At 36.8% G+C, this 23,305-nt stretch overlaps 1 protein-coding gene across 1 annotated transcript in view; it reads left to right on the plus strand.

Moving 5' to 3' along the window:
- Positions 1-7: 7 nt before the first annotated feature.
- The window catches only part of LOC103265157 (uncharacterized protein C8orf34), a gene marked incomplete at its 3' end in the record, with an annotated part of 153,253 nt that continues 129,955 nt past the window's right edge, over positions 8-23,305 (plus strand). The window contains exon 1 of the mRNA XM_008062863.2: positions 8-115. Within this exon, the coding sequence (XP_008061054.1) occupies positions 47-115 (69 nt within the window). The remainder of the gene's footprint in view (positions 116-23,305) is intronic.

Genomic DNA, 23,305 nt, shown 5'->3' on the forward strand with positions numbered 1-23,305 from the left:
CCCGCGGGCTTCTCCCGCGCGCTCTCCGCCGCGCATCTGTCCCTCCATGGCGTCGCGTCAGCAAAGCCGGATCCAGGCTTACCTGGAGAAGAACAAGATCGGTCCCCTGTTTGAGGTGAGAGGGCGGCCCCGTGGTCTTTGGGGGAAGGGGCGCGGGAAGAAAACCGGAACGCCCCCCCAGGGCAGGAGCAAACGCGCGGGAGAGGGCGCCCTGTGGCTCGCTGGCGTCTGCTCTGTCCCGGCCAGGTGTCCTGGAACGCGGCCGGACGGGCGCTTCGCCAGTTACCTGGATGCGGACAGGTGAGCTCGGGAGGGCCCAGCCTCAGCCTGGCAGGAGAAGTTTGAGCCGTCTGACCGTCCTGCACTTCACAGCCACCATGTACAGGACCCGGACAGGCGGAGGCGGGCGATGCTCACCCTCAGACGATGTTGCACACGCACACTTTCTGGAATTCGCACTATCTTCACGCTATCTTGCGTGTTGGATTTTTTTTTTTTTTTTAATGTGGGCGGTAGTAGAACCCGAAAAGGTGGAGGAGGTGCTTAGCAGGTAGTAGGGCTAACTGGAAAAAAGCTGAACTGGTAAGGAGTAGGCTTCAGTAGGTGCGGGCGTGTTGAATGAAATTGGCCAACTGGAAGACCGACCTTGGTCGGTGGTTGAAAGGAGATTCCTTTGCATTGCAGACCCCCCTTCCCATTTGTTAGGGAAGAAAGGGTTCTGGAAAAGCACATGCATATTTATGAAAGGAGACGGTAGCTCTAAGCTGGGTTTGGGGGGTTTTTTTTTTTCCGCCATGAAAAATCGATGACAAAAATACTATAGGAGAAAGAGCGAGAGGACAAGAGAAAATGAGCACTGGACATTGACTCCGAGCACCGTCAAAGCTTCCCGCGGGTTGCCAGGGCGCCGGGCAAGGGTGGGGCGTGCGGGCTGTAGTCAGAGGCCGGGCAGGAGGGGAGGGACTCCTATGTCCCTTCTTCTTCTGGTCCACCAGTCTAGGGGGGCACTGCCTTGCGGAGAGAGTACGTGGGAGGATCGGGGTGCCCTCCCCTGCCTCCCCGAAACAGTAATCGCTGTTCTTGTGATAGTGGGGAGAGGGGATGGGTGGGGAAGTGGGGAGTTACATGTCCTGAACGTCTGAGCGAGGCAGAAACGCGACAGGGGCACGAGTGTGCTTTGGAAATCGTGGAGAAACCAGCAGCTTCTCTGCAACTGGAGTGAAGCAAATGAGAGATGCGGAGAAAAAAATTCGAGTCGCTGTCTCCGCACAAAAAGGGAGAGGAGGACAAAGGTGTGGTCAAAGAGGTCTCTTCTCTGGAGAGGACCGCTTTGGGATAACAAGATTTGCAGGATCTCTTAAGTTTCTCCTCCCAAGTAAACTTTGAGAGAGATGATTATTGTTAACGTCGTTAACGTTGGGAGATTGGGAGATGGGACCATTGTTTCCACTGAAGCTCCCAGTATGGGGTAGCAGAGATCTACAGATGACTTAATTCTTGTTTTTGCCAAAAATGCGAGCAAAGGCAGGCCATGCAAGAGCAAAATAGAATTGCTGGAGCTTATGGAATTCTTTTCTTTGCTTTTAGTCTAAGGATTATTTTCATTTATTTATTTATTTTTGAGTCGGAGTCTCACTCTGTCGTCCAGACTGGAGTGCAGTGGCCGCTCCCGGCCACCGCAGCCTCGACCTGCTGGGCTCCGGCGATCCTTCCGCCTCAGCCTTCCAAGTAGCCGGACTTACAGGCATGCGCTACCACGCCCGGCTGATTTTTTGATTTATTGTAGAGATGAGATCTCGCTGCCCAGGCGGGTCTCGAACCCGCGGGTTTAGGCAATCCTCTCACCTCAGCCTCCCAAAGGCGCGGGATTACAGGCTGAGCCACCGAGCCCGGCTAAAAGGCAGAAGTTTTAACAAGCCTCTGCGATGCAGTGTATTGAGTGCATCAGAATCATAAAACAGATACATGTAGAGTGTGTGTTGTACTCTACTCTCCTAGAATATAAAGTACAATTAGCCAGGTGGAATAAGTGAGTTATTTTTAATAGATGCTGTTCTCATTTGTTGACTTATTTTAAAACTCCCAAGTTTCTTTTCAAGTGATAATAATAGTTTGAAATATATGTGAACTTTCTATATAATTAGAAAATAAACCCCAATTGATATCTATCAAGTGTGCCCCCAATGGTCATCAGCTAGTTCTGCACTGAAGAATTTTAAGTAAAAACAACATAAAAACCTGATATCTCTCTCACACACACACAAAAAACACCTCCAACAAACTTATATGCTTTGCATTTTATTGAATGCTTATTGCATTCATCCCCATTTTGCTTGGGTTGCAGTGATGAGTAGTTCATGTTTAAGGTTTGGTGTTCACTTAAAATGAGTAAAAGAAGTAAAATGGACAATAAATTCCCTTTTACTAAAGGCAGGAGGAAACCCAGATTCTTATGCAACAATTTTGATCATGATAAGAGTTTGGTTTTGAGAGTAGAATTATATGTGTTTCATAAAATAGGAAAATTTCACTAGCCTGTAGCCTATCTTGCCTCATGCTAGAGAACCAGTGAAGAAATGCTGTCTGTGGAATGGATGTTGTTGATCTCATATTCTCCCAGGACCTTTCTCAATGATTCACCCGAGAATGGGTTCCGTAGATCAGAGACATCTGAATTTATTAAGAAACAGCACAAATGGTTGCTACAATTTTGGTTTCTGGGTCACAGATTAAGAAACAATGGCATAAGCTACTATGTCCTTTTACCAAGCACAAATTGAAATAGGAAACTTTCAAGTTTTGTCATCTGTATTTAGTTGTGATTTGTTGTGTTGAGTCCCTGGAGTTGGTGACACAGGCTTCCTCTAGTTTTGAATACACAGAATCTGGCAATATGTCCCACGAGGTCCCCCTCGTGGGACATATTGTTCTGTAAGTTAGGGATGTTTTAAGGAAACTTACTGGAGTGAGACACTTCAAAGAGAGCTCATCAGTGTTATTTAGAGCATTAGCAAAAAATAACCTGTACAATGGTATTGAGAATACTTGTAACCTGTTTTTTACTTGTAGGGCTTAGTTTGGTTACAAAGTTTATTTCTTAGATACTTTGTTCATTCCCAAAATTTTGTGGTTTGAGGTGCTTATAAAATGTTACATGCAATATGGTGTTTTAAAGACAACTTTAAATTGAAATTAATTTTGTTTCCAGCTGATTTAGGAGAATAAATCTGTACTAGCTTTAAATTTGATTGAAGCTGTTTTAAAGTATTACAAAACTGTGCCTAAAAATCATTGCATTATAGTTTTGGGTAATGATGCTTTAATTAAATAATATCATGATGTAAGATGAAAATGACTTACATTTCACAAGCTTTGCAATTTTTGTAAGACGTAGTAATATTACTATTCTCAATGACTTAATTCAGGGCAGGTAATCAATGAACAGCCTGGGAATGTTTGATATTGTACAATAAAGTAGAAGTATGACCCTATTTAATTTAGGTTTTCATACTTAACTGGCAAGGTGTAAAATGATTCCCACCGGAGTGTTTTTGTAACACACATAGGTAAAATGAATGGTGCAAACATAGGACTGGTCTCAATCCCTGAGGCTAGCCAGTTAACAGTCAAAGAAGTTGACAGTCAGAATTTCTGAACTGATTAATTATCTCGCATATAGCTGCTTATTGAGTTAAAGTGGTCTATTTTGTCTATATTGTAAGTAGCTTAACTTAGTTTCCAAGAGGTTATATAATGTGGAACATCACAATAAATTCCTTATTTTATCAAAAATTATTTGTTATATACAGCATGGATTATATATAATCTATAATATAAAGAAGTATACAATTTTAAATGACTCCCATTCCCATTAAATGCATAGTATAATTAATGATTGGTTGGAAGGTGTGCCCAGGGCAGTCTCATACCAGGGTGCCAAAAAAAAAAATGTATGTACATTTTAAGAGATGTTATGTCTATGTTTTACTTTTCGTTTGCCATAATCAGAAGTGTCTGGACACTGACGGTTACCACTTTGAGCATCTCTTGTAATTGCAGAAGTCAAACATGACTTGTATTCATCTTTTGTTATTAGTATATATTGAGTATTACAATTTTAATTCAATTTTTCCTTTCTTAAAAGATGTATACATTGTTTTTGACACCCTTATATTGGTTCAAGCTTGATCATCCTCACAAAAGTATGAAATTCTAAACTATTACAAAGCAAGCCAGGTGTGATAGTTCATGCTGGTAATCTAGCACTTTGGGAGGATAATGTGAAAGGATTGCTTGAGGCCAGGAGTTTGAGTCTAGCCTAGGCAACATAGTGAGACCTCATCTCTCAAAAAAAAAAAAAAAAAAAGGAAAGCAAGAAAGAAAAGATCAACCAGGTGTGCACCTCTGTAGTCCCAGCTACTTGGGAGGCTGGGGTGAAAGGATTGCTTTAGCCCAGGAGGTCAAGGCTTCAATGAGCTGTGATCATGTCACTGCTCTCCAGCCTATGCAAGAGCGGAAAACTCTGACCCAAAACAAAGACAAAAACAAAAACACCCCAGACTAATGAGAGTCTTCATAAAATCAACAAATAATTTAAAAATTTCTGTGTACTAAAGAACTGAAGATGTGGCAAAGCGAACTCATTACATTTCTCTATGTGTGGTCTGACCTGTTCCAAGTAGAATGGAACCACTTTATCACGCTTTTAGTTTAGTTCTGAGTACTACTCAGGTGATCTAAATATGTGTTAACTGATTTGACATGGCTCATACCAAACTTGTGGGCAACCATCAGCCTTCATAACATGTACACTTTGCTACTACACAGGTCACTCTTCTCTGGCACCCAGCCATGCATGCAACCCTGAACTCTAACTCACCACCACCCCTCATCAAGCCCACCTTTTACTTCACTCATCTCTCTGAATTATATTTGAAAAATGCCCCCTACCCTTATCACAGAGCCATAGCATATGTGGTAACCTCCTTTGTTTGTTTCTCCTTTCATAAGGATTCCAGTCTTGGGCTGGATTCAGTTGTTCAGTAACTGAAAACAAATACTTTGTGATGTCAGCAATAAATATGAGAGTGCAGGCCAGCCTATGGTTGTTTAGGACAGTGATGTGTTTTGGGATAAGAATGGTACTAGTTACTCCCTTATGGCAAAAGGTGGAATTTCTCCTCAAAAAAATTCTCATGTTTTAAAATAATTTGCCTTTAAAAAGGTAGAAATGCTATTTTAATAAAGTGATTAGGAAAATGCTTTTGTGAGGGTAGTAATAAAATAGAAGCTTGGCATTTATAACATACTCAGCTACTTGTAAATATGTTTTTGGAGTAATTCTTGTCAGGTGGTTTTCCACACTGCTTGAAGTTATGAAGATTTTTCCTGTATCCAGATTTGTATTTCTCTTTATGATCTCATAGCATTTAGAAGAAACAGTAAGCCAGGCTCTGTGGCTCAGCCTGTAATCCTGTGCTTTGGGAGGCTGAGGTGAGTGGATTGCCCAAGCCCGCGGGTTCGAGACCCACCTGGGCAACTTGGTGAGACCTCATCTCTACAATAAATCAAAAAATTAGCTGGGCGTGGTAGTGCCCACCTGCAGTTCCAGCTACTTGGAAGGCTGAGGCGGAAGGATCACTGGAACCCAGCAGGTCGAGGCTGCGATGGCCGGGAGCAGCCACTGCACTCCAGTTTGGGTGACAGAGTGAGATTCCAACTCAAAAAAAAAAGAAGAAGAAGAAGAAGAAGAAACAGAAGACAAAAAGAGAAGTTCCTTTTTATGAAATTTTGCTCAGAGTCCAAGTTAAGCATTGTCATTGATTGACTTCATATGAGATGGGGGCAGTGTGTTGAGAAAAATAAGTAGATATGTTGAAAATCATGCAAGCTAGCTTTCTCACAAAGTCAGGAGTAACAAAGATAATACAGGGGAAACTAGAATGAACTTTGTTGTGTTGGATTGAAATGAGAGGTGTTGGTGTGATCTCATGACTTTCAATAACAGAAATAGGTATAGATATAATAGGAATAAATATAGATTTGTATGTATTTATATATACTTATATGCATGTACCATTTATTTCCTCATTCTGTCTACTGGGAGGGGCTGGGTATAGCACTTCCCAGTAGCAATGAGCACACCAAGTGCCCATATTATGGTTTCTAAATACCATTATTCATTAAGAAGAACCAGGTGTCCTTGGAGAAATGGTTGATTCCATGTTTGGGACTAAGAAAGTACAAAATGATCCTAGAATATCTTATGCCAGAAAGTAATGAAGTCCTCAGTGAATTATAGGAATGTGTCAAAGGACACAGAAGCCAGCTAGAAGCTCCTATCCCTGAAGCAACTTGAGGCTCAAAATAAAGAATAAGAGTAACAGATTATTTACTCCACTGGGATATTGTGGAATATGGAATGTACTCAATGCATGGGGAGAAGAGAAATCATTACCTTATAGTAGAATGTCAACTAATAAAAGTAGAAGGATAATGGAAGTAGGAAATCATTACTTGGCAATCGTTTGAGAGATAATTCAGGCAATAAACATTAATCGATGCTATAACTAATGGGTAAAAGTTGAATGAACAATGAGACATTACATTCTCTCTAAGTATCTTCCCACAAAATACTTGTTAATTTCAAAGGAAAAAAGTAGCTTTACGGTAAAGAAACCTGGCAGACATTACTTTGCTCAAGTGATGGGATAAAGCAATATCATGTGCCCCTATAGGATGCAATTAAAACAACACAGAATTGCTTCTGTGATATTTTTGCCAATCATGTGTAACCTGAACTGAATAACAAAATCTATCTAATAAATCTGTAGAGAATTCTACAAAGTAACTTCCCTTGAGTCTACAAAAATGTTAAGGTCATGAAGATCAAGAGAGGCCTCAGGCTGAAAGGACATAACAACTAAGTGCAAAATATGATTCTAGATGTAATACTTCTCCTATAAAGAATGTTATTGGGAAAGTTGACCAAATTCAAATGGGATGCCTAGGTGAAAGGCATATGGAGTTCTTTGTCTTGTCTAAGATCACAGTGCTGGGATCTGGTCAGGTGTGGACTATCTTGCTGTATCCTCTCATGACAGAAGATAGGCAAGCTGACCACAGGCTGTGTGAAGCCTATTTTAAATGGACTTAATTCCATTAAGGAGGGAGCAGCCATCATGGTCTAATCACCTCTTATGGGCCCCACATCTTAATCCTGTCACATTAGCAACACCTGAATTTTGGAGGGGTCACATCTGAACTATAGCATATGTAGTGGAAATATTCTTGAGGATTTTATGAAAGATAACTTAAAACAAGATATCTTTCAGTTGGGGCACGCTCCTTATATGCCCTTCCTCCTTTCTGTTGAAAATGCACTCTTGTAATTCCTCCTTACTCCTTCTGTATCCTCAGGCAACCACTGATCTCCTTTTTGTCATTATGGATTATTTTCATTTTCTATAGTTTTGTGTGAATGGAATCATACACTATGCACTATTTGTTGCTGGATATGTATATTTTCTTTAGCTTAACATGATTATTTTTGTATTCATTCATGTTGAAGCATGTATCGATAGTTTATTTCTTTTTATTGCTGAATAGCATTCCATGTGACTATATGATTTCATTTCTCTTGGGTAAATACCTGGAGATTGACTGGATCACATGGTAGGTGTATGTTAAACTTTTTAGGAAACTAGCCATTAAGATGGATGTGCAATTTTACTTCCTGTGAGCAGTGTATGGAAGTTCCAATTGTTCTGTGTTCTCACCAAAACTTGGTATTGTAAGTCTTCTTAATAATTGTCATTCTAACTCGTTTGTGATATTATCTTATTGTGATTTTAATTTATTTTTCCCTGATGTCTAATGCCACTGATTATCTTTTAATGGGATTATTTGCTTTTCATATATTTCTGGTGAAGTGTCTGTCTAAATATTTTTCTCATTTTTAATTGGGTTGTTTGTATTGTTTTTGAGTTTTAAAAATTTTTCTTTTTCTTTTTCTTTCTTTTTTGAGTTGGAGTCTCACTCTGTCACCCAGACTGGAGTGCAGTGGCCGCTCCCGGCCACCGCAGCCTCGACCTGCTGGGCTCTGGCGATCCAGCCGCCTCAGCCTTCCGAGTAGCCGGAATTACAGGCATGTGTGAATTTTTCATATATTCAAGATCTTTTGTATTTTCATATGAATTTTAGAATCACTTTAATTTTCATACAACAATACCTGCTGAGATTTAAACTGGGATTGTGTTGAATCTACAGATGCTGCTAGACAGAATTGACATCCTAACAATTTTGAGTCTATGTAGAACATCCTGGGGGATCTGCCAAAAAAGATACAGAAACTAATAAGTGAGTTTATTAAGGTTTTAGATACAAGTTTAAGGCACAAAAGTCAGTTACCTATTTATGTTCAAACAAATAACAATCAAAAATTAAAATTAAAATAGAACATTACCATTTGTAATGGTATTAAAATATGATATACTTAGGAATTAAAAAGATATATGAGACCTCTATATAGAAAACTATAAAATACTCTTGAAAAAGATTAAAGAAGATCTAAATGAATGAGGAAGTATATTCTCCTTTACACATAGGAAAACTTAATATTGATAAGATGTGGAATCATGTATGTTACCTGACTACAACAATCATTAAACCAGTTATCAGTAAAAACTAGTGTCAGTATTGCTGTGATTTAAAATGGATTATACACCTAAATGTAAAACCTTTTTGTTTTTCAAAGAGAATGTAGGATATAATTTTTGTGGTTTTGGGTTTAACAAAATCTCTTAAATATGACATAAATATATAAACTGTAAAATTAAAAAATTAAGAAAGTGGACTTATTTAAAAATAAACATTTGCTCTTCAAAAGACACTATTAAGAAAATGAAAAGGCAAGCCACAGACAGAATATCTATTTGAAAAAGAACATGGCCGGGCTCGGTGGCTCAGCCTGTAATCCCAGCGCTTTGGGAGGCCGAGGCGAGTGGATTGCCTGAGCCATGGGTTTGAGACCTGCCTGGGCAACTTGGCAAGACTTCATCTCTACAATAAGTAAAAAATTAGCTAGGCATGGTAGCATGCACCTGTAGTTCCAGCTACTTGGAAGGCTGATGTGGAAGGATCGCTGGAGCCCAGCAGGTCGAGGCTGCGGTGGCTGGGAGTGAACACTGCACTCCAGTCTGGGTGACAGAGTGAGACTCCAACTCCAAAAAAAAAATAAAAATAAATAAAGGAAAAAGAAAAGAAAATAGAAAAAGGACATGTACCTATAATATATAAAGAATACTTTTATTAAAACTGTATGACGAAAAGACAAAAAAAACGAATACAAAAGTAGACAAAATAATTGAATAGTTACTTTCCAAAAGAAGATATGTAGGTGGCAAAAAAAAAGTGCACGAACAACTAATGAAGATCATTAGGGAAATGCAGACTCACTGCCTATTCACTAGAATGTCTAAAGCTAAAAAGACTGACTTTAGTAAGTGTTGGTGAGGATTTGTAGCAATTAGAACTCTCATGTACTGATGACAGAAATGCAAAATGGTACAGTCACTTTGGAAAAATGTTTGTCAATGTCATTTCTAATAGCTAAAAATTGGAAACACAGGAATTAATATGTGAATAGATAAACAAATTGTTTACATAAGTATGATATAATAATTTTCTTCGATAAAATGTGAATTATTTATGCACACAATAATATGGATAAATCCTCAAATAATTGTAACAAAAGGCAGACAAAAATGAGATCAAATAAAAAGTGGATTCTTTGAAAGATTGCTATAATTGACAAAATATGAGCAAGACTCACAAAGAAAATAGAGGGAAATCACAACTTATTAATATCAGGAATGAAATGAGCTATCACTACAGTCCCTGTAGACATCAAAAGGATAATAAGGGAATACGAATGACTCTATGCATGATTGACAACTTAATTGAAATATCCTTGGAAATCTTGAAAAATAGAAATTGGACAACTCACCAAATATGAAGTAGATAATTGAATTAAATGTGCATTTAAAAAACTCCCTAAGTAGAAACCTTCTATCCCAGATCATTTCAATAGAGATTTCTACCAAATAGTTAAAGAAAAATTAATACCAATTCTATACACTCTCTTTCAGAAGAGGAGGGAATTCTTTTCAACTCATTTTATAAAACTAGTATTGCCCTTTTATGAAAACCAGACAAAAGTTTTGCAAAATAGGAAAGCTACAGAGAAATTTTGGATCATGAATATAGACACAGAAAAACCTTAACAAAATTCACAAGTGGAATTTAGAAATATAAAAAGACTTATGTACCATGGTCAAATGATTTTATTACAGGGATGCAAGGTTAATTCAGTATTAGAAAATCAATGTAATCCATTGTCTTTGTCTCTTCATGCTGCTGTAACAAAAATAGCATAGTTAGTTGACTTATAAAATACAGAAATTTATTTCTCACAGTTCTGGAGACTGGAAGTACCAGATTAAGGCACGTGGCAGATTTAGTATCGGTGAGGACTCACTTTCTGGTTCATAGATGGCACCATCTCAATAGGCCTCCACCTGGAGGAGGCAAAGGAGTTCTCTCAGACCTTTTTTATATGGGTGCTAATCCCAGTCATAAGAGTGGACAAAGTACAAGAACAACTCAATGGAGGAAGGATAGCATTTTCAACAATTGGTGCTGGAGGAAAATTAAACTTCAATCTCAATTTCACACCTTATATGAAAATTAACTTAAAGCATATTACAGATTTAATGATCATATATATATCATATATATGTCATTATATGTATATGTATATATATAATTTTAAAAAGTCGAACTCATTGTAGTAGACAGTGAATAATGGTTACCAGGAGTTGAGGTTAGGGACAGGAGGAGAAAGATGGGGAGATGTTGGTCAGAAGGCACAAGGTTTCAGTTAGACAGAAGGAATGAGTTCTGAGATCTAGATCTATTTTACATTATGGTGACTAACTAATAATGAAGTATTGCATACTTGAAAATTCCTAAGAGAGTAGATTTTAAATGTTCTTACCACAAAAAAATAAGTATGTGAGGTGATGGATATATTTTTTAGGTTGATGTAATCATTTTGCAATGTATTATATATCAAAACATCACCCTGTATACCATAAATATATACAATATTTATTTGTCAATAAAAGTGGTAATACACATTTAAATGTAAAAAACTTTAAAAAAGAAGATTTTAAGGGGAATTCTTAGAGATCTAGAGTTAGATTTAGGCTTGACACCAAAAGTCCAATCTACAAAAGAACATACTGATAAATTGAACCTAATCAAAGTTAAAACCCCTCAATTTCTAACTGTATTAAAAGACAAGTAACTGAGGAGAAAAAAACAGTTTAAAATCACACACCCAACAAACTGCAAGTATCTAGAATATATACTGAACTCTCAAAAATCAACAGTACAATAGTCTTCCCTTATCCGTGGTTTCACGTTTGAAGTTTCAGTTACCCATGGTCTGAGAATATCAAATAAAACTTTCCAGAAATAAACAATTCATAAGTTTTAAACTACATACCGTTTTGAGTAGCACGACAAAATTTAACCCTGTCCTGATCTATCTGGGTGAGATGAATGGTCCCTTTGTCCAACATCTCCATACTGTCTGCCCCCTGCCCACTCACTAGTCACTTGGGAGCTCTCTCAGTTATCAGATCAACTGTGTGAAATCACAGTACTTGTGTTCAAGTAACCTTTATTTGACTCCAGAATGGCAAGAGTAGTGATGCTGTCAATTTGGACATGATGAAGAGAAGCCTTAAAATGTTTCCTTTAAGTGAAAAGGTGAAAGTTTTTGCCTCAATAAAGACAGGAAAAAAAAAAATCATTGGCTGAGGTTTCTAAGATACGCAGTAAGATCAAATCTTCTATTTGTGAAACTGAAGAAAAAATAAATTCACGCAAAGAATCCATTGGGCTCGGTACTATCTGTGGTTTCAGGCATCCACTGGGAGTCTAGAAACATAAACCTGGAGGATAAGGGGGGACTACCTGTAAAACCAAAACAAGATAAAGAAACAAATACATGCCCCAGACAATTCAAATTAAATTAGAAAGTGGGTGAAAGACATGAAGATTCGTTTCACATAAGGAAATATACTGATGGTAAATAAACAAATGAAAAAATATTCAACATCATCAGTCATTAGAGAAATGCAAATTAAAACCACAATGAGAAATTATTATATAACTACCAGAATGACTGAAATACAAGATAGTGAAAACACCAAATGATGATGAGGATGAAGAAAAACTGAATTGATAACACATTGCAGGTGAGAATGTTAAATGGTATAGTCACTCTGGGAAACACATTATTTTGAAGTAAATATACAACTACCAAATAAAAACATTCACACTCCTGAACATTTTTTCCAGGTAAATGAAAACTTACGTTCATGCAAAAACCTGTACATATTCCTAGCAGCTTTATGTATAAGAGTAAAACAAAACAAAACTGAGAGCAACCCAGATATGACTGAATCATAAAATTTGGTACATCGACAGCATGGAGTACAACTCAGCAATGAAAAAGAACAAGCTATTGATGCAAGCAACAATCTGGATGAATTCCAGAGAAATATGCTTAGTTAAAAAAGCCAATTCAAAAGTTTATGGGCCATTGCTTTACTATACTCTGGTGTGGCCATGTGCTCTTTGAGCTATGACCTCCGCCATGTTTTCTAAGCTTTGGTCCCCTTTCCTAACTTGGAGAGGTGAATCTCCTCTCTCTTCTCACTCTCTAATTTACTTGAATAAACTATATCTTTCAATCTAATTTCTGTGCAATTCTTTGCATCTTTCATGCAGCACCAGATCACACCAGACACTACCACCCCCAACATGTCTGACCTAACATTCTGGAGGCCCCCGCTGGGAGTGTGACCTAATATTTTTGGAGGTCCCACCACAATCTGCTGCGCTCTCGCTCTCTCTCTCATTCTCCTCTTCCACTGAGATTTAAAATAAAAATAAAAAAGTTTACATACTATATGATTACATTTATGTGATAGTAACAACATGATAAAAATGAAAACAGATTTGTGATTTCCAGGTGTTAAGGATTGGTTAGGGAAATGGGGAAAGTGGAAGGGACTATAAATGAACATGAGAGATTCTTATAGTGATGAAAATGTCCTATATCTTGACTGTGCCAAAGTCAGTATCCTGGTTGTGATATTGTTCTATAGTTTTACAATAAATTACCATTGGGGTAGCTTGGGTAAAATCTTTAACAACTGTATATGAGTCTATAATTACTTCAAAATAAAAAGTTTAAGGAAAAAAAATAAGTTCCCAGCCCAAAACATAATTTTGATAAAAGTAGGCAAGTTTCATAATTGAAATAATAAAGCAAATCAGATAATTAGTTAACTGGAGTGTAAAGTGATTTCTGTATATAGATAGAGTTAATAGGGATTAAAATTGAATAAAGAAATGAAAAATCTGAGAGCAAAATATGAGTAAAGAAGCTTTTGTAATTTTTATTGGGGAGGGGTCACATAGACACTCATCTGTGATATTGAAGGAAAAGTATTTAAATACATGTTGAAAACTTAAGAGTAATTTCTAGAATATAAATATATGTGTTGCTTCCAAATAATTAGAAACATAATAAAAAACATAATAAATATTTAGTTAAATTAGCAAGTTAAGAATGGCATATTAAAGATACCACAAATATAATAAATATTTAGTTAAATTAACAAGTTAAGAATGGCATATTAAAGATATCACATTGGAGACTGAAAAGGAGAAAACATAAAGGGAGCTATCAGAAAAAGTCCAGACAGAGCAGTAATTATAATAAAATATAAATATATTAAATTATCTCATCAAATCACAGACTCTCAGATTAGATTAAAAAATCTTTGTATAATTTACATGAGACAACTCAGGAACAAAATGATGCAGAATGGTGGACACAAAGAAAAATGAGAAAAATATGTACTAATAAAATACTAATGAGACAGTTGATATTGCATTACTAGTATCTGAAACAATGCCAGTCTTTGGTGTTGTCATGCTCTGTACCTTGGCCACTCTAATAGATGTGTAGTGGAATCTCATTGTTTTAATTTATAATTCCCTAATGGCATATGATGTTGAGCATCTTTTCATTTGGTTATTTGCTACCTTGTATATCTTCTTTGTGGAGAATGCTTATTGAGGTCTTTGGCTTATTTTTGAATCAGATTTTGTTGTTGTTGTTGTTGTTGTTGTTGTTGAACTTTAGGAGTTCTCTGTATATTTTGGATAACAAGTCTTTTATCAGATACAACTTTTGCAAATATTTTCTCCTGACCTGTAGTTTATCTTTTAATTCTCTTGAATATTCTCCCAAATACTTAAAATAAATTTTTAGTATCCAAAATATTATTAGGAAATATGAATTAACATATTAGAGCTTGAACAGGAAGCTTTGTCCAGTTCAGTAAAAAGATATGTTATTACAATGTGTGTCCATTTGCAGAATTCAAAGGAGTGAAAACTGTGGTAATTGTTATGTCATTTTGCAAGCAAATAACTGAAATAGGAAACATGTATGCCCTTGCTTAGGTAAATATGTGGGTTTTGATTGCTTTTCTTTTTCTTTATAGAAATATCCTCAACAATTATTTTTATAAAAATTACCTGATGGCTTCTTCAAATATCAGTCAGAAGCTGCTCTACTCACTTGCTCTGCATGCAACCTCTACCTGGACGTCCAGTTGCTTGGGGAAATGTGATGCAGCTTTCCCTAATACTGTCTTTCAATTACTCACATATTTGTCCAGGGACTCTTCCTGCACTTTTAAATTTTGGACTCTTATTCAAATTAGTGAGATTGCAAATTGTTAGAGCCTTTTGGGTTGGAAATTTGTTAAAAGTATATCAAAGTTAAAAAGAACTCTTTGAACTAGCAGTTTCATTTGTAGGAATGTGTTCTTCAGAAATACCTGCACACAGGCATATCATTTATAAGGATATTAACTGCACAATATACAAAGTGGTTGAAAGTTGCCTATAGCAGTTACTCATAGAAGGGGAGTGTTAGAAGAATAGTCAAAGGGTGACTAACTTTATGCTCTAAATTATTTGAATGTTTAAAAATATTCATATGTCACGTTTATTGTTTTCAATAAAAAGAAATGTGATTAATTACAAATGCAAATATTTAATCTATAACATTATAGTACCATTCTGTAGAATTCATTTTATTTTATTTGAAAGGATAATACAGCCAATAATCATGGCACTATTCTGGGCAATTTATTATTCCAGAATATTTTTATTTTGGAATAAAATAATTATAAAGACATTTGGATTTGCGAGTGATGGAACTGTATCATCATGCCCTTCCTGACCATCAGAGTTGAATGGGTTGATGTGACTGGTCCAAGTAGTGCCCCTACTTTCTGTGTTGTTCCTCTCTGCCTCCCAATGGAAGAGGACAGTCTATCCAGATAGAAAGAGTGTGGGATCACCAGGTATCTGCTGAAAAAAGATATTTCTTCATAAATTGTATCATGTCCTACATCTCAGAGTAGACCTTAAATTCTTTAGTGTGGGAAACACATGTTTTGCTTTATGCTTTATTGTGCATCTACTGCAGTGTCTAGGGGAGCACAGGCTAGAAGGCAGGGGCTCAGCAGATGTCTACTGAAGTTAGCAGAGCATTGACTTGTGTATTCTTTCCTTCTGTAAAAATCATTGAAGTAGAACCATTTAGCAAATAACATCTTAACATTCTTTTAAGACCTTGAGAAAAATATCTTCCATTCTATTAATTGACCTCTATGTATGGCAAATAGCTTTTAATTATGCACTTATCTACCTTAATTAGCTTTCAGCCATCTTTTTCCCTTTTTAATATCTGCTTTCAAAAGAGGGGCTGATAATTCACCCTGAAGTGCAAGGTGTGATGTGTATACCCTTCCCAAGTGCATTTGCATTTAATAGAGAGGAAGTCGCATGACACTGCTGTATCTGGGAGGATGGCAGAGTTATCTTTGATAACTCAGGTTTAGCCATCTTGTACTGTCTTCTTAGCTGTGTGCAAGTGAGTCTTGGCTAACATTGGTGTCTTGATCTGCAAAATAATACCTAAGGGGACAGTATGAGAAATATATGAGATGAAAAAAATTCTAAAGAACCCAGAGTCTGGCATTTGGTGGACACCCAGTACATTTTGTCTGCCATGATATTAGATGGTACTCTTCTGTCTTCTGTTGATATTAATGACCCAGTGACACACCAGGTGGAAAAAGGCTTTTGGAGACTGATCTTCTAATATCCTGAGATTAGAAGTCAGAGTGTGCATCTACTTGTATAGGCTGTAGCTCTGGGATCTCTGGAAAAATTTTCCCAGCAGTGATGGGAAGGAAAGCAGCACCTGGCAGAGAAATGTGCATGTGTGTGTGTTTGTCAGTGGGGACGGGAGGCCTTGTGAGCTACAGTGAAAATATACTTTGGAAAAATTTGGAAATATACCATGTAATTAAAAAACAATACACTATCTCTTATTATCTCAGGGTAGCAATCAGGGTCACCCTTAGTTGAAATAGCACTCATAACTGTGATTCTCTGTCACTCTCTTGTATGAACATCTTTTTTTCCCTTCATATTTTTTATTATCATTTGAACTTTTATCATTGGACTTATTCTTTTGATTTGAGTTTATATTCTCTTTATTGCTGCTAGAAGATAAACTCCTTAAAGGTGTTTTGTTTTTATTTTTTGTTTTTGGCAGTTTTTAAAATTGCACATATATCTTGATGCCTAGAAAATGTCTGATACATAGAGGGTGTTCTACTACAGTTGTCTGAGGTATATGTGAATGAAAAAATCAGGACCAACCTGTCGATTCTGAAATGTATGGTTTGTGCATGAATAATCATTTGTTACTAGGAGTTTGAGAATATTCTCAGTAGTCTATGAGAGATTTTACTTTCTTAAAAATTCATTTAGCTTTTATCATCTTTTCAACAGCTATTAAATGCTTTGGTGCATGGTATTGGAAACTTCATTTATATAGTTTAGTGCATATTTACTGGGTGCTGTATTATGTACTGAGAAGTATAAACACTAATACTCATGTGTATGTAGAACATACTGGTATACTTCGGGCGCTCTCAACTATTATATACTAATAACTTTACAAAAGCCTTAAACATTCACGTAGGTTTAAAAAGTAGTAGTTCACTTGGGCACTTTGAACTATTGTATTCTGACAATTTTGCAAAAGCCTACCTTGGATTTCTGTTTATATGACTGGTCAATTTTTGTACTCATCAACGCATGCCATCATTATAATACTAGGAATGAGAAGTTCATATTTGAAATTCAGACTCAGAGATTAGTTTTCCAGAAATTTGCCATTGCATCAGGTATGTAAACTGCATCAAGTAAAAGGCAGCATTATTAGGTAAAACAGTTTCTGTTATTTTGTTCCTGGAAGTTATTAACAATAAAGCATCTAAAAATAAATTATTAAAAATATTCAAATGATCTCATTGGTATAGATAGTGTTCTACATGAGACTTATTGATAATTTTAGGTTGCAAGTTGTTCCTTTCATGTAAAAAAGAGAAGTTTCTTCTTTGAATACACCCTCAGTTGCCTAAGAGTGTACAACTCCTGCAGTTTCTTCGTATTTGAACATACTGATCTAAATTCATACTGATCAGCTATATTGCAGGGAGAATATATTTGATTTGTCTGTATATTGAAACAACGTATTCTACTTGTATAAAGTGAACATCATTGGATAAGATTTATCATAACTGTATGATATTGAGGCATTATCACTAATTTAATTTTCTTTAATTTATAAGAATTCTCTCTAAAAAACCTGGTATTGTTTTGTTCATCTTATATTTTTCCTATTATATTTTTTATTAAAAAATAGTATAATCATCTTGCTATTATATAAAATTGTAGTTAAAATCAGCTATATTTTATTAGGTGTAGAATATTATTATTCTATTTTGATGAAAAATATTTACTGAGATACTCTGTAGCATATCTTTCCTCCTAATAGTATAGCAATGATATTGTATACAATAATGTTAAGTTTATTTTTCCTATTTTTAATTTTTTTATAGAGATGTCTTGCTATGTTGTTCAGGCTGGTCTTGAACTCCTGGACTCAAGCAATTCATCCACCTCAACCTCCCAAAGTGCAGAGATTACAAGTGTGAACCACAGCACCCAACTGAATAAAGTTAAGTTTATACAGATGACAAGTACTCTACTTTGTGAAAGCTCTAAGCCTTTCCATTGCTTCTCAGAAAATACCAATTTTCACAAAATGATTTTAACTATACGCCTCACTTAATGTTCAGCTAAGGCAATGAGGTCTGTGTACAACTGGCAATATTCCACAATCTGCAGATTAGCAGGAAATACAAGATAGAGATCGGCATCACTAGATTTATTAGTAGTTCAGTTCTGAGAAATGATACCTAGGGAATAATTTGTGAGGTTCATGTACATTAACTTCTAAGTTATTAAAAAATGTATTTTAGCATAAAATTTGTGAACCGTGACCTGGCTACCCATTCTGTGTAAGGTTGGCTCATGGAAGAATTATTTTCACTGAGTTGTATAAGAGAGTGATAGAAGAAGTCTTCTATTTAGGATCATTATAAGAACCAGACCAATGAAAAACAGTTTTGTCCATTGAAGACTGTTAAGGAGTGACATGTTCATTACATTAGGCAACGAACTTTTATGAGAACTACTGTGTAATTTTATGCTGTCAGAAATAGTTATATGATTATATGTATTGTGCAATTAATGTCATCTTTTCCTCTTTTTTTTGCCATAGGCCTCTAGAAAACTCACATAGGCCATTATCACGAACACTTATGTCATTCTATTCCCACACTGTCTTCTCCTTGTTTTACTTTATCTTTTTCACTTCACTTCTTGCTTATTTATGCAGTTTGAATATAAATTACACTTCTTTGGAAAAATGATTTAAATTCTTTCTGAAATGAGAATGAATATAAATGTTAAATAAATCATATAGCAAAACATTCTAAGTTCAAGTAGTTACATGTATTATTGCATATAATCTGTTTCCTGTTGATCCATGCTACAGCTGGCTTTCTTACTAAAAATATTTTTTTGGCTCATTTTGGATTGTTTAGTGATGATTTATTTGTAGGTAATGTCTCTCTGGATTAACCTTATAAGCAGCAGAAATGAAGTTGCCTAAGAGGCAAGGTTTGAGCCTCAGGGACTTTGCACTATCTGCTTTATCCATTTGAAACTTTTCCTCCGTCATGTGGCTGGCTCCATCTTGCCATTCAGATCTTAGGTTGAATATCTACCAGATAGGCCCTCACAGACAACTCAATCTCAGTATTTTCCCAGTCAAGCTCCTTCATTCCACACTGTTTGATTTTCACCACAGCACTTATAAATCACTAACTTTTTTTATTTATTTGCTCAGTGTTTGCTCTGACTCTCAAGTAGGAACACCGCTAAGAAGGGGACTTTGTCTCTGACATATCTTCAAGATGCACAGTATGCTAATTCTAGCAATTAGCTATTTATCATTTTTAAAAATTATTTTTATTTTGAACATGTGGGGTACAATTCAGAGTTAGGTATACAGATGGTTATTGTACAGGTAAAGTTTGGGTCTCTCTTTGGTCCCTACTTCACTTGGTCTGAGATCAGGTACCCTTATTAATGAAGCCACTCCACTCCCTCCCCTGGCATTTGCCACTACTGCCAGTCCCTTTCTTATAGTATTATGATAATTGTTCAGGTTCTGCTTATGAGTGAGAACATGTGGCACTCAGTTCTTTGTTTCTGTGTTAGATCACTGAGTATGATAGGCTCTAAATCCATCCAAGTTGCTGAGAAATCCATAATTTTGTCCTTCTTTATGGCTGCATAATATTCCATTGTGTATATGTACCACATTTTTTTATCCAGTCCATTTTTTATAGGCAGCACAATTGGTTCCATGTTTTTGCTATTGTGAATAATGTTGCAATCAAACATGCACATGCAGGTATCTTTCCCATCGAGTGATTTGCTGGGTCGTGTGGATGATTGACATTTTGATCTTCTAGGAATTGCCACACTGTTTTCTACAGAGGTTGTACTAGTTTACACTTCCACCAACTGTGTAGAAGTATTCCCTTTTCACTGGATCCTCTCCAGCATCTGTTGTTTTTTGAGTTATTGATGATGACCATCCTGACTGGAGTTAGGTGGTATTTCAGTGTGGTTTTGCTTTGCATTTCTTTAGCTGCTTATATGTCTTCTATTGAGAGGTGTGTATTCATATCTTTGGAATACTTTTTAATAGAGCTGTTTGTTTTTTTCTTTTGAATATGTTTGAGTTCCTTGTAGATGTTAGATGTTAGGCCTTTGTCAGATATACAGTTGGCAAATATTTTTTCCCACTCTGTGGGCTGTCTCTCCACTCTCTTTTTTTTGTTTGTTTGTTTTTTTTTTGAGTTGGAGTCTCACTCTGTCGCCCAGACTGGAGTGCTGTGGCTGCTCCTGGCCACCGCAGCCTCGACCTCCTTGGCTCCAGCGATCCTTCCGCCTCAGCCTTCCAAGTAGCCGGAATTACAGGAGTGCGCTACCACACCCGGCTGATTTTTTTTTTTTTTTTTGATTTATTGTGGAGATGAGGTCTCGCTGCCCAGGCGGGTCTCGAACCCGCAGGCTCAGACAATCCAATCACCTCAGCCTCCCAAAGGCGCGGGATTACAGGCTGAGCCACCGAGTCCGGCTCTCCACTCTCTTGATGGTTTCTTTTGCTTTGCAGAAGCTTTTTAGTTTGATAAAGTCCTACTTTTCTATCTTATCTCTTATGACATAGGCATTTGGGGTTTTGATCAGGAATTGCTTGCCAGTTCCAATTTCCATAAGGGTGCCTTTTGCATTTTCCAGGGTTCTTATAGTTTGAAGTTTTACATTTAGGTCTTTGATGCATTGAGAGTTGATTTTTGTGTATGGGAATAGATAGGGGTCCTGTTTCAGTCTTCTGCATGTGGACAGCCAGTTTTCCCAGCACCATTTAATGAATAAGTTCTCCTCTCCCCAGTGGTTATTAGTGGAGGCTTGTTGAAGATGAATTGTTTGAGAAATTGATGATTTGCTTCAAGAATCTCTATCCTGTTCCACTGATCTATATGCCTGTTCTTATACCAATATCAGGCTGTTTTGATTATTGTAGCCTTATAATAAAGTTTACAGTCTGTAAGTGTGATACCTCCCACTTTGTTTCTTTTGCTGATGATTGTTTTGGCTATTCAGGTTTGAGAAGAATGATGGGTATTGCATCAAATCTGTAGATTGCCTTGAGTAGGATGGACATCTTAACAATGTTGATTCTCCAAATCTATGAGCGTGGAATTTTTTTCTATTTGTTTGTGTCATCTTTGATTTCTTTGAACAGTGTTTTGTAGTTTTCATTGTAAAGGTTTTTCACTTCTCTGGTTAGGAAGATGCCGAAGTATTTCATTTTTTTGTTACTATTATGAATGGGATTGTGATTTTTATTCGGTTATTCACCTGCTTGTTGTTGGTGTATAAGAATGCGACTGTCTTTTGCACATTGATTTTGTACCCTGAGACTTTGCCAAAGTCCTTTATCAATGCAAGAAGATTTTTGACAGATTCTCTTGGATTTTCGAGGTACAGAATCAAATCCTCAGCAAAGAGGGATAACTTGACTTCCTCCTTTTCTATTTGGATGTCCCTGATTTCCTTTTCTTGTCTGATTGCAATAGGTGGGACTTCCAACCCTATGTTGATCAGGAAGGGTATAAGTGGGCAGCCTTGTCTTGTTGCAGTTTTCAGAGGAAATGCTTCCACTTTTTATCCATTTAGCAATTTGTTGACTGTGAGTTTATCATATATGGCTTTTTTTTATTTTTTTGAGTTATGTTCCCCTTATGCCTAGGTATTCAAGGGTTTTTGTCAAGAAGTGATGCTGGATTTTATTGAAAGCTTTCTCAGCATCTGATATAATCGTGTGATTCCTATTTTTACATCTGTTGATGTATTTAATTACATTTATGGTCTTGCAGATGTTGAACCAGCCATGTATTCCAGGGATGAAGCCTACTTGGTAATGGTGGATAATTTTTAGATGTGTTGTTGGATCCAATTTGCTAGAATCTTGTTAAGTATTCTTGCATCTATGTTCATCAGGGATATTGGCCTGTAGCTCTCTTTCTTTGTTGGCTCTTTACCCAGTTTGGGTATCAGTGTGATGTTAGCTTTATCAAATAATTGGGAGAGTGCTATCTATCTTGGTTGCTTGGAATACTTTTTTTTTTTTTTTTTTTTTGAGTTGGAGTCTCACTCTGTCACCCAGACTGGAGTGCAGTGGCACACTCCTGGCCACCACAGCCTCGAACTGCTGGGTTCCAGCGATCCTTCCACCTCAGCCTTCCAAGTAGCCAGAAGTACAGGTGCGCACTACCACACCCGGCTAATTTTTGATTTATTGTAGAGATGAGGTCTCACCAAGTTGCCCAGGTGAGTCTTGAACCCGTGGGCTCAGGCAATCCACTCACCTTGGCCTCCCAAAGTGCTGGGATTACAAGCTGAGCCACTGAGCCCGGCCAGAGTACTTTCAATAAGATGGGTATCAGCTCCTCCTTGTATGTTTTGCAGAATTCCACTGGAAAGCCATCTGGTCCAGAACTTTTTTTTTTTGTGGGTAGTTTTCTTATGACAGAGCTGATTTCCTGGGTTGATACTGGTCTATTTAATGTATCAATTTCTGCTTGTTTCAACCTTGGGAGGTTGTGTGATGTCAGAAAGTCCTCCATTTTGTTTAGATTTGTGAGTTTGTTTCCATACAGGTTTGCATAGTAACCTCTGATAATTTTTTTTTTTTTTAATTTCTTCAGGGTCCATTGTGACTTGATATTTTGCATTACTGATTGTGTTTATTTGGGCTTTTTCTCACTTGGTCATTCTGGCTAGGGGTCCATCAATCTTTTTTATCCTTTTAAAGTATCAGATTTTTGTTTCATTGATTTTTTTTCTATGATGCTTTTGTGTTGTATGTCCTGTATTTGGGCTTTTACTTTGGTGATTTGGATTCTTCTGCTGAAGTTAGGGTTGTGGTGGTCTTGTCTTTCCAGCTCTCTTAGGTGATTTGTTAGGTGTTGACTTGTGATCTTTCCATTTTCTTGATGTGTTTGTAAAGAAATGAAGTCCCTCTGATGTGTACATCCTAAGATGAGTCTCCTGGAGACAGTATAGTGTTGTGTCATATTTTTTT

The sequence above is a fragment of the Carlito syrichta genome, unplaced genomic scaffold (assembly GCF_000164805.1).
Source record: "Carlito syrichta isolate Samal-C Ts95f unplaced genomic scaffold, Tarsius_syrichta-2.0.1 Scaffold305870, whole genome shotgun sequence".
NCBI lineage: Eukaryota > Metazoa > Chordata > Mammalia > Primates > Tarsiidae > Carlito > Carlito syrichta.